The sequence below is a fragment of the Thermobia domestica genome, chromosome 10 (assembly GCF_964235325.1).
Source record: "Thermobia domestica chromosome 10, izTheDome1.hap1.1, whole genome shotgun sequence".
Lineage (NCBI taxonomy): Eukaryota > Metazoa > Arthropoda > Insecta > Zygentoma > Lepismatidae > Thermobia > Thermobia domestica.
Genome location: NC_137463.1, coordinates 246,038,907 through 246,051,188, shown reverse-complemented (window position 1 = coordinate 246,051,188; position 12,282 = coordinate 246,038,907). Strand labels below are relative to the sequence as shown.

Here is a 12,282-nt window from a genome sequence, read left to right as displayed (position 1 = left end):
AACCTAAGAACACATCATTTTCTTTGAGCTAGAGATGTCAAGCCTCTACCTCAGACCTCTACAATACAAGACTCCAAAATTTCTCATTAGCTTATTAGAAACCTATTGTTCTGAAAATTGTAGACAGACAGACTTAGTACAACCAAAATGTCATTTAGAATTTATGTATACATTAAATTTCAGTTAGGGTCCCCATAGTCAAGTGGTTAGAGCATTGGACTCATGTCCGCGTGGTCCCAGATTCGATTTCCGGCCGGTGCTTCCTAATTTGCGTCGAGAGGCAAACTGGGGAGTCACGTGAAAACGAGACGTGACGAGCACTAGGTTGAGACGGACTAGAAAGCTTCTGATATGCCTGTTGAGAGACAGGGTGTCGCAGCGCGTTGACCACGTGTTCGCCGTTAGGGCTGGACGTAGTTCAGCCGGTCACTAGCAGATGGTGTTGGAGCAGGCTTAGGCTCACAATGAGCCGCCAAATAGTTTGGTTTATTAAAATTTCAGTTAGTAAGGTATTTCAAGTTAAAGATATCTTGTCAGACGCTAGGGAACAAGTTTATCTATCTATCTATCGAGGTCGTTAAAATTCGAGCTGGATAAGGTTAAGATGCTATACCTAAATTTCCAATTTCAAATATAATGATACAGTAGAACACTAAAGAAATACTATAAATAATGTAAATTTTCTGTTAAACTAACATCATATATCTAAAGTGGCCGTTTATAGGTTTAATTTTGTACTGAAATTAAACATTAAGTTACATTAAGTTTTAATACAATATTTGAGGCTCACAACAAAGTGTTCCCGAACGAAGAACGACTTGTAAGCCATAAATTAAATCTTTCAGTTTAACGGCCCACGATTATGCCCTTTAGGCTAAGGGAAACGGACGATTAAGACAAATGAATGCTAATGGCAGAATTGGTGATTGAAATGTGATTGTGGAAGGAAACGGGAGTACCCCGAGAAAACCCACGGACATGATGTTAGCCACAACAAATTTCCTTCGGTGGGGATAGAACCTAGGACTCCACGCACCACAGGTAAGCTCTCTACCACTAAGCCACCGTGTCTCCCCAAGAGATGTAAGCCAAAACTGAAATAAAAATGAGATTGTATTTGTTTTTTGATACTTTCTCTTAACTGTAGTTTGAGTTTAGGCAACCAGTAAAACACATATCAGTCACTTTGTAAGGTGGTTAGGCAATCAACATGACTATTCTAGTATGTTGGGTTGCATAACTTACCACCTGCTAAACACCAACTAGATGACAGTCCGGAAATATAGAGAGCCTCGACTGAACATACAACTTGTTAGTAATTAATACTGTAAATGTGTTTCTTTTTATTACTGTAGAACCTACTACAGGAAAAGAAAAGAGGTACTCAGATAAGAGAATCACAAAATATTCTTTTTAATCCGCTTTTTTTTTTCAAAAAGCCGACTTTTTTCATTTGTAGGTAAGATCCATTCCTCGAAAACAAACACTTCTAAGATACATTACTACTTTAGGTTAAACGGTGATGAGCAGTCAAAGCGCATGAATGGTGCTTAAACAGCATTAACTGATAGCACTGATACAGCAGGAATGCTCTCAAGGGATTAAAACTAATGTGAAAAGCGTCCACTCACCAAAATATAAAAATAATAATACGATCCCTTCACTTTCGATCGTATGTTGGGCATGAATGCCCCCTCTCAACACCGATGTAATATGGAACGAAATATGTTGCTTAAAGTGGAAATCCAAACCCCTACTGGAGTTTCAATCCGAATCTTAGCACTTCCACCGGGGATTTATCACGGGGCCTCGTGCTTTATCCATTTGGATTCAAACTAGCGTACTTATTCCTGCTATCTGATTCCAAGTAGTCAGGAGAAACTCTCTTTCATTAAAATATGTTTGAATCAAATAAAATAAATCCAAATAACAACACTCTTTGGTCATACCCAGTAGAAGTGGCCCTCAACTACATTCTTAGTTATTGTGAGGGATCAAAAATCCGGGCGCCAATATATATATAATGAATTTGTTACAAAGTTTCCAGCTGATCTTAAACTTTAATATGGATGGCCCATTATTAGAGGATTTTGATCAACCAGAAAAGTGGACAATTGGTGTTTCAGTGTTCAAACTACAAGAAACGTACATGGACATAAAACACACTGCTGTATAAAACTTCACTTATGTTGCCTTCCATTACTGTTATCTTTGAGGGTACAACCTTTGAGGTTAAGTTTGTCCTCGTAGTACAGTAACTATAACTGAAGGGGGGAAATGTAGGTCCATGCATCTTTTCAGTTCAACCTCTCACGATTATGCTCCTTAGTCTGAGGGAGACGATGATGGAATGATTGGTGAAATGAGAAAGTGGGAGGAAATGGGAGCATCCCGAGAAAAACACGGACACAATGTTGTCTACCAGAAATTACTTGGTCGGATATCAAACCAATGGACCCACACACTAGACGTAAGTGTTCTAATCACTTCACTACCGTGGCTCCCTAGTTCTATGTATCAAACTGGATTTATTTTATTATGCTATCTAGGTCAGAATTTGTTTCAGCCCTAGTTATTGCCAAATTCTGAATGCAAGTAAAACAGATCTCCTCATACATCTTTCAGTAGGAAATAGTACACCGAACCCAAGAAAGAAAAACAAAACGACCATAACAAAGAGAAAACCTCATTAGCTGAGTGAGATAGTACACGACAATGGAGCTGGTTCTGTCATGGATGGAAAGCAAGCGAGCAAGAGTTGTGGCCATTTTACTCTGTTAATGCTGATTCTACTTCCAGTGAACTTCCCATCCTTGACTCCCTTGAAACAAAACAGTTAACTCACTGCTTGTTCTGACACGGCAGTCCTTAACCCTCTCGCGTGAAACATTCGCAATAAAAAAAGACGGACAACAAAGCCGACGTCTTCCTCTTTCGTGAGAATGGAAATCAACAAGAAATAAGCCATAAAATACGAATGAACTTTGCTAGAATAAAATCACATAATGTCGTATGAGAACCAGATACAATGACATTATCTACACAGAATTCACAAGACGTGCTTGTGAAAACCGGTACTCTTAAGAAGCACAGATTCCATGAAATCAAGCAGAATGGGTGTATTCAAAGCACTTACTATTATAATAAGAAATATGTCCCGTACAGTCCTGTTCCAAATATTCGTCTCCTACTCTCTTTAAGCAGCTCCACATTATTACAACCGATGCAGGGCAATTTGGTGTTTTTGCGTGAAAGAAAAGATCATAAGCTGAAATAAACTCATATCTGTTTCACATTTTTTTTTTTTTTACTTATAAATAAGAATAAAAGTTCTTTAAATAAATGTGGATGGTCAACAATGGCGGGAGTGATAAAAATAATAGAAACTATTATGTACCGTATATATATTTTTGAAACATTAGATATAGTTACAGTTGCAGTTTTTCTGTTATGCAATTTGTAAAACAGTATGTACTTGAGTTCCACAATGTCAACGACCAATCTAGCCATAATATCCACCGAAAGAGTTAAAGCGGAAACTTCTGCAGGACCCACGAAAAATTAAAATCATGATATACTTCTGTACCTTGGACGTTTGAAAACGATTTATTAAGACCGGTATGGAGCGTGGCGCCTTACAAATCAGAGGCGTGGACATTAAGAGTCTTCATCCCGGCGAAATTAAAATACCGCTAATTTTACAGTCATTATGTGATATCTTGAAATAGATAAAAGATAATCGAAATGTGGAACAAGAGCGCTCTAGACAATATTATTTTACATGAGAAACCGTTATCACGACTCGCTTATCTGCTTTCAATTTCGAGCCATTTTTAAAATCGGCATTTATTTTCGCGTTTCTAAACGGCTGAAAACGGAAAGCCACTAGGTGACTTGTGATAACGGTACCTCACGCAAAATAATATTGTCTAGGGCGCTCTTGTTCCGTATTTCAATTATCTTTTATCTATTTGAAGATATCACATAATTACTGTCAAATTAGCGGAATTTTAATTTCGCCGGAATGAAGACTCTTAAGAAACTGAAATATCCAAGCTGGAAATACTTGAAATGTGGTGTTCGCGCAGAATGCTGCGCATACCATGGACCCAAAGGTAAAAGAGTGGAGACGTACTAAAGGAAGCTAACGAAGGACGACAAACAATGAAGATAATCGGAAAAAGAAGAAAGTATATTTGGCCATCTTATTCGACATTCCGATTGCATCGCCATGTTGACAGAAGGAAGACCAGGAAGAGGAAGACCAAGAATAAAATATCTAGATGCAGTTACAAAGAAGAGACTTGATCAAAGTATAAAACAGCTCTCCCAAGAAAAATTCTAAAATTTCCATGTTGCCCACCAACCTATGATTGAGGTGAGAAAGAAGAAGACATGACACACTTATCGCAGTTTGGGTTTTGGCTGCTCTTTCCCCAGTTTTTACCTTCTAGATCCGCCACTGATGGCCAAGTGGTTTAGATACAAATTTGCACATGAGGAATTAATTGTGTGTGTTTTGGTTTACCAAAACTCCTTCATAGATCTTGTCCGTGTGTCCGGAAGATAAAACTACATCTAGAACTGCTTGACGGATCATCATTAAGTTCAGGCAAGATGTAGAGGGTCGGATGTTAGGAATTGAGTTCGCTGACGGACGTGATATTCAAACACGAAGTGGGAGGAATCAACCACCTCGAGTTACGTCGATCATTGAACAGAAGAAACGGTAATATATCGCGAGAAACGGTTTTCTGCAATCGATTAATCATTCCAAGAATACATTTTAGCTCCATCCATATCTCTCTACTAACACCAGAAGCAACAGACATCCATTACAACTTCCGGTTTCAACATTGATCTACGTGAACAAAAACGATAAGAGATGGCGAGAAGCGGATTTTTAGAATCGACTCGCGTTCTAAGAATTGGAACCATCTTCTTTTAGGGGGGCGCGGTGGCTCAGTGGTAGAGCGTTCACCTCCGGTGCTTGGGGTCCCTGGTTCGATCCCAGCTCGCGCTGTGTGGACTTTGTGGTGGACACACACCGTGCTCATGGGTTTTTTCGGGGTTCTCCCGTTTCCTCCCACTTTCTTCATTCCACCATTTTATCCATCTCTCATCATCACCGTCTCTTTTAGCCTAACGGGCATAAGCGTGGGCCGTAAAACTTAAAGATTTCATCTTCTATTAGCTCTCAATTCAAACCGGAAGTGGCAGAACCCACCCAGTTCCAGTTTTATCTTGATCGCCAGAATAATAATAATAATAAACGTTAAAACACGTCTTTAATTTCGGTTATTCTAAATTCAAAGCCTAAATATCAACTTTTACGTATGAAATCATAAGGAATTTCGAAACATGGCTATCTTATTAGAACAATTGTGTCATTCATACTTTTTCTTCCCATCTGTTTACATTCCTTCTACGGGAAATATCCAAAACCGCTGAAACACATCTTTAATTATTTTAAACGAAAAGGCTAAATTCCAACTTCTGTATCTCTCACCATAAAATATTTCGAGATGTGGTCATCTCACATAACAATTTAACCACACACTTTTTTTCCCTTCTAAGGGAAATATCAAAAAACGGTTAAACACGTGTCTAATAATCCTAAATAGGAAGTTCATATACCAAATTTCATGTCTCCACCCTCCAGAGAGTCGCAGATATAGATATTGTACCCTAATAATTGCTACTTCTATTCCGTATTTTTCGTCAAATTTCCAAAATTCCTTCCTTAGTGTTATCTTACGTCACACTGTAAAACTTTCAAGCTTCTAGCTTACCCAGTTTGATCCGGGCGTTGATTAGTCAGTTCCTCATTTAGGACTTCCATTATATCGTACATAAATTAAAGAAAGAAAGAAACAGTTCAAAGAGGATACATACTCATTGTGCAACACAATACAAACCTTTTGCAGTTCGCAAAATGGTACAACATTACACATGTAGGATTTACACATGCATATTTCACTTTGGTTCTTTAATGATTAAGATGCTTAAAAAGAAATACGTACAAGATTATGATAATTATGTTTCGTTCAACAATTATAAAATTAATTCAGAGGATCACTATGACCGCTTACTCCTATATGTCCTTATACGTTCGGAGAACAATTCTGAGTAACTGTTACGTGTGAGAAACACCTTGGGAAAAACATAACATAAATATCAGGAAATGCCCGAAATTCGCGCAGTTAAAAAAAGGAATATCATTTAAATTGTATTCCGTTTTCTAAAAAGTACAATTGACTTAAATTTTAACACTGAACAGAAAAGCATTATACTAATCATACTAACCCAATATTACATCCCTACTAACCGTACTCCTATAAAACTTGGCAATATATATCCTGGGACAAGTAAAATTTTCAACGACACCTTTCTTGCAAATACCTGATCATGAGGCCACGCCAAGAGGCGCCCAAATTTAAAACTGAAAACTTCCCGAGTCTAGAGCACGTAGAATTTTCCACGATGCCTTTCATGCAGTTACCTAATCTTGAGGCGCCGCCAGGGGGAGCCCAAATTTTAAAAACATCTTTTTCATAAATATAATTTATGAAACGTGACGCATGTGTATGCTACGATTCGAGAATTTGCTTAATTCTGAAGGCAATGTTGTACAAACCATGAATGTAAGATTATTAGGGTATGAAAAAATGAAATGAAATCTTTGAGCTTTACGTCCCACGTTTATGCCGGCTAGGCTAAAGGAGACGGTGGTGATGAGAAATGAATGCTATGGTGGAATGAATAAAATGGGAGGAAACAAGAGAATCCCAAGACAACCCACGCACAAAGGTGTTTGTCCACCACAAAGTCCACTTGGTGCGAGCCGGGATCGAACCAGGGACTCCACGCACTAGAGGTGAACGCTCTACTACTGAGCCATCGCGGCTCATGATTACGGTACGAGCAGGAGCTTTCTAAGTGTACATTAGTATTTTGGTATCTCAGACTGTCTCAATATATGCACTCTTTTTAATCTGAAATTCAAGGGATCACGGAAAAAAGTATAAATTACCCAACATTCGGAGTAACCAAAACTGTTCATTTTTAAGTACCTAAAATCAAGCAAAAGAAACTAATGGACATGAAAAATAATTATTGCGCAAAAGATTTTACCTTTAAGTCAACACATTGTTAGTGTCATACAATAACGACATTTACTTGCACTAAGCCACATGTTCCATGGAAAACACATTCAAGCACAGTACCACATAGACTGAATAAACACACAAAACCAAGTACACGTGTAACAACCTTAATTATCTTTCCTCACTTAAAGAATTCAGTGGTCTTAGTTTGCTTTCATTTTGTATATTACCCGGTGAACAAAATTATTAATTTCAATTAAGTGTGTGAAATAATGTCAGTAATAACATTTGGTTAATATCGAATAAATTTTAGATTTTTAACAAGTTTGAAAATTTCAGATGAGTTTGGCACAAGTTGTTTCTTTACATCATTGCGTATTTTGTCTTCCCTTCTTTATTATTATCAGATGGATGGTATCACACTTATGTTTTATGGTTATTCATTCCCACGACTGCCTCCAGATAAATTAAAAAGAGATTACCTGCACTATTCTCTCCGCAATCTGGCAAACATTAACTGATTTTTATTCGAATCAATGAGAGTTCGCTATAGCTTTTATCTTTATACCTATTAACCGTACCCCAATGAAACTTGGTAGAAATATAGACTACGACAGGTAATATAGTTTCAGCAACACTTTGTGCACATACAAGTCTCCACTAGGGTAATCCAAAACAAAGAAACATCATTTTCGGGGAAATTTCTCAGCCTTCCCCGAATTTCTCCAAATTTCCCGTATTCTTCATTTGCACCCGTGAGATATAATTCGAAATTGAGTAATTCTCAAGACAATGACATACAAACCATGAACCTAAAGTGAAGTAAAGGCAGTTCCGTAAGTGAAAAACTATAATTCTCTTTTAAAAATCCTGATTTTACGAGTCCCTTCAACTATGCGGTAAATTGCGTCATAATGTTGGAACAAACTGGAATTTCCAAGCTTCTACCTGGAATCGAACTCGAAACCACAGCACCTCTGGTGCGTGAGGGTTCAATTCCAGCCCGTGTCAAGTAACTTTGTGGTGGACAAACACCGTGTGCGTGGGTTCTCCTGGGATTCTCCCATTTCTTCCCACTTTATTCCACCATTTAATTCATTTCTCATCACTATTGTCTTCTTTAGCCTAGCAGGCATAACCATGGAACGTAAAACTGAAAGATTTAATTTTTATTTTTCGAAACCACACGGCGTTAACTATTCAGGTAAGTAGAATACATTAGTCCGTTTCAGAAACTTCAGGAATTATTTGATTCAGATAATCATAATCGTTTATCAATGACAGGTAAATTTACTCGTTCCGTTGGCGATTTGTGAAATAAAAATTAAATTCTTTCAACATGAAAACCTTGCCCTTGAGATACTGCTTTAAAAAAAAAGTGCTCAATTTGCTTATTAAACTCAATTCATTGTCTCAGCACTTTTATAAATATGCTGACGTGAATCTCTGAATTTAAGCTTACTGTTAGAATTCATGTAACACATTTAAATAATCGAAAGGCGTATGTATGTCAGTTTTTTTTTCTAAGTGTTTTAAGTCTCGAAGTACATATGCCAATTTTGTTTTTATTCTTTAGATTCTCAATTAACTTGAATTACTTTATATATATATATATATATATATTGACTTGAAATGAATATTTAAACAGTCCTAAGTCTATACCATATAATATGATTCAATAGGAAAAAAAATCTCTCATATGACCAAGCAAATAAATTATTAACAAGACAAAAGGGTAAATGAATGACTCATGCTAAGAATCGATCGACGTTCACGTGCAAGAGTCCCATGAGCCTCGTTTCATGTGACATAATGAATAATAATAATAATAAAAATGAAATGAAATCTTTTAAGTTTTACGTCCCACGCTTATGCCGGTTAGGCTAAAGAAGACGGTGATGATAAGAGAGGAGTGAAATGGTCGAATGAAGAAAGTGGGAGAACCCCGAGAAAACCCACGAGCACGGTGTTTATCCACCATAAAGTCCACACGGCGTGAGCTGGGATCGAACCAGGGATCCCAAGCACCGGAGGTGAACGCTCTACCACTGAGCCACCGCGCCCACAATAATAATAATAATAATAAGAAGAAGAGTTACAGTTAATGAGAACCATCTCATTCACAGAGTAGGTATCCATTTCTACCTTTAACTTCTACGTTTAACTTCTTTGCAGCACTCAGATTACAGAAAATGCGCTAAACACTGTAGCCTGGAATTCCTTAATAATAAGGATTTTAATTTACCATTTATTGCGTAGTATCGTAATTTTTCCGAACAGATGCACTCGTTTCGTCTGCCTTCACAGGCGGATCAAGATTTTAACTGATGAAGACAGACGAAACTGCTAATACCATTCAGAAAATTTACAATAGGGTATTTACAAGTGGTACCGTAAGTTAAAAATATTCATTAAGATCAACATACGTAAATTTCTGTCGTTTAACACCTACAGATACGAAACATACGAAAAAAGTCTGAAGATCAAAGTCGCACAAACTACAAGACTCCTTGGAAAGAGGAAATGCTAGCACGATATATAATAGAAATTCGCCAACGACCGACCAATATTTCTAAGTAACATCCTATACTCTACAAGATGAGATGGTCCATTGCGCCAGTAAAACAAGACTGGGTGGAATCCCTATCCTGCACCAAGCCAAATCTACCGATATATAAACATACTGGTAAACGGTCACGCATTTATTATACCCACACGAAATTCAAACTTAATAGTTTTTATCCTCTGCGACTTTTTACTATTTTTCATATTAAATGTACAAAATACATAATACTTTCCTTCACGTTTAGTAGTCTCTCTACAAAACTACGTTCAGATTGAGTTTGGTCCTGTTAAAAACTTGTAAATTATAATATAAATAACATTATTTAGCAATGAAGCGTAAGTGGGCTTTAAGCAGTACCTATATTGATATTTGGTACAATTCATTAGGAAATTACAAGCTCAGTGACTGAAAAGTGAAAACATTCGCAAATAAAATGTTCACACCTCACAGCTATAATGCAGAAGGTGAACACGACGTGACTGTTGCTGGTGGGAACTGCAACGTTATTGAGCAAAATAAACCAGCAAACATATGATACCGGTAACATTACGGTGCAGAATGGAACTGCTTACTACATATAGATGAAACAAACGGGAACATAGTAGAAACTTAAAAGGAATACATCTCCCTATTACTACTCCCTTTTTTAGTATCCAACATGAGATGAAATCAAATCCGTGTAGATAATGATTAGATGAGCCACCAGAGATGTTCGTATATACCCAAGGAAATATAAAACATTAATTCCTTACGCGGAAATAAGTTTACCTAGGTGAATCTAGGGGCATTATTTAGTTTCTCCCCCCGAATCACTTGGCGGTGATCATGTTATGTTAGGATCCTAGTAATCGTTCACAACGGCTCACTGTAAGTCATACTACCGATTCCGGAGTCGTCGATGGATGTGGGAAAGATATTAAATGCCAGTCTCATTCTTAACTTGAATCCAATGAACCCTAACAAAAGTACATGACCATCTAACGTACTGTATCGGATGGTAACAAAAATTAATTTAAAATACTTTTCGAATGGAGAAGTACTGCAATTGTAGTAGGGATGTAATGAAGAATTCACAAAATTCTACAAATGCTGGCCACTTAATTAAGCATTACCTTATTTTAACTGTACCCAACGTACACGCTCAGGCAGAGTTTCATTTGAAATGAAACTAGGCCTATATGATACAATAAATAAACAATATACACGTTATTCATGTAGGTATAACTATTATCATCCCTGCTTTGACACACATTTCAATTTCCTGCACATTTCTACATGTGTAACATGGCAAAGCAGCATTTCTACATGTGTAACACGGCAATTCCACCTATACAACAGGGGTTATTAAACTCTGTTCTATCTGACGAACATATTTTACAGATACACCTAAAACAAAATATAAATATCACATAAAAATCACATTTTACGTAGAAATAAAACAAGCTATATGAAATACACCGAATAACAGCATCATATATGGTCCAATCACGATGTAAACAATCCCAAATGTGAAGTAAACAAAGTGTTGCTTCCGTTAAATTGCTTTGTTTCGCAAGTTTACAAAATGGCATTTCTACAAAGAATATTTTAAATTAACCTTCTTTCATAAATATCGCCATTCTTGACTTGAACACAATTACAATATGGTAACGTAAGTTAAAACTAGCAGGACGCAGTGAACTTACCCAAAACAAAACATTAAATCCGAATATAACATATTTTAAGCAGCAGCTAACTTCGCTTTGATCTCGTCGATATTTTCTAACAGGCATTTTGACGACATCTAGAACACTACAAGCAAATTAAATAATTTTTTATAATCAACTGTTCACTTTTCGCACCATTAGTTTCTCCATTGTCACTCACTACATTCACAAAGTTCACTAATCCAAACTAACTTGTTCCCCAACACCTACCCACTGACACCCGACCTTCGGTCCCCATTACTCCCACAATGCTAAGCGACACAAGACCAATATTGCCAGGGAAAGTTACACGCAGAAACTCTTTAGCATTAAGAAAAACACTCTAATATAATTACAGATTGTACGATCTTTCTGCTTAATTTTTCATAACAGCACAGTACACCAAGTGCCTCATTCCGCAATGGTCTCTGAGCTAATTTATCGGAACGAAATGCTTCGCAAATAATACTGTAACTGATTATAATTATAATGCAAGTTATTGCAAACAAAAACGCACATAATGTGTTGCGTTGACACAAATACGAAGGGATGAAGCCACGTGACCATTTTTTAAAATAATTTTCTAATGACACCAGTTTTAATTAGAGTTATTTTCGTGTGTAAGTTATTACATTTGATGAGTGCAATCTTATATGCAAATTCCAAGGTACAAGTTAACTAGAGATAATGAAATTCTCCTATCGTGAATATCTATCCTCAATTCACATGAAAGAACAACCCATCGTTCATCTTGGTTTTAAAAAAGAAAATGCTGATCCCAACCAGTGGTTCTTCCAGACATCCGGAGCTCTGAGAGTGCCCCCACCCCGGAGGAGACCAAAATAATACGTCTATAATATAATAATAAATAGAATAGCACCAGCAGTGCTCCCCGGAATACGAAGTGTGCCCCCTGATAGTTTCT

General features: G+C 37.0%; 1 protein-coding gene across 4 annotated transcripts in view; it reads right to left on the bottom strand.

The window, feature by feature from the left end:
* Positions 1-11,644, bottom strand: part of Tsp26A (Tetraspanin 26A) — a 212,443-nt gene extending 200,799 nt beyond the window's left edge. For 2 of the 4 annotated variants that reach the window (XM_081729453.1, XM_081729455.1), the window contains exon 1: positions 11,358-11,644. In XM_081729453.1, the coding sequence (XP_081585579.1) occupies positions 11,358-11,444 (87 nt within the window). In that variant the 5' untranslated portion in view covers positions 11,445-11,644. The remainder of the gene's footprint in view (positions 1-11,357) is intronic. The other 2 variants (XM_081729454.1, XM_081729457.1) reach the window with 2 other exon arrangements.
* Positions 11,645-12,282: the final 638 nt, after the last annotated feature.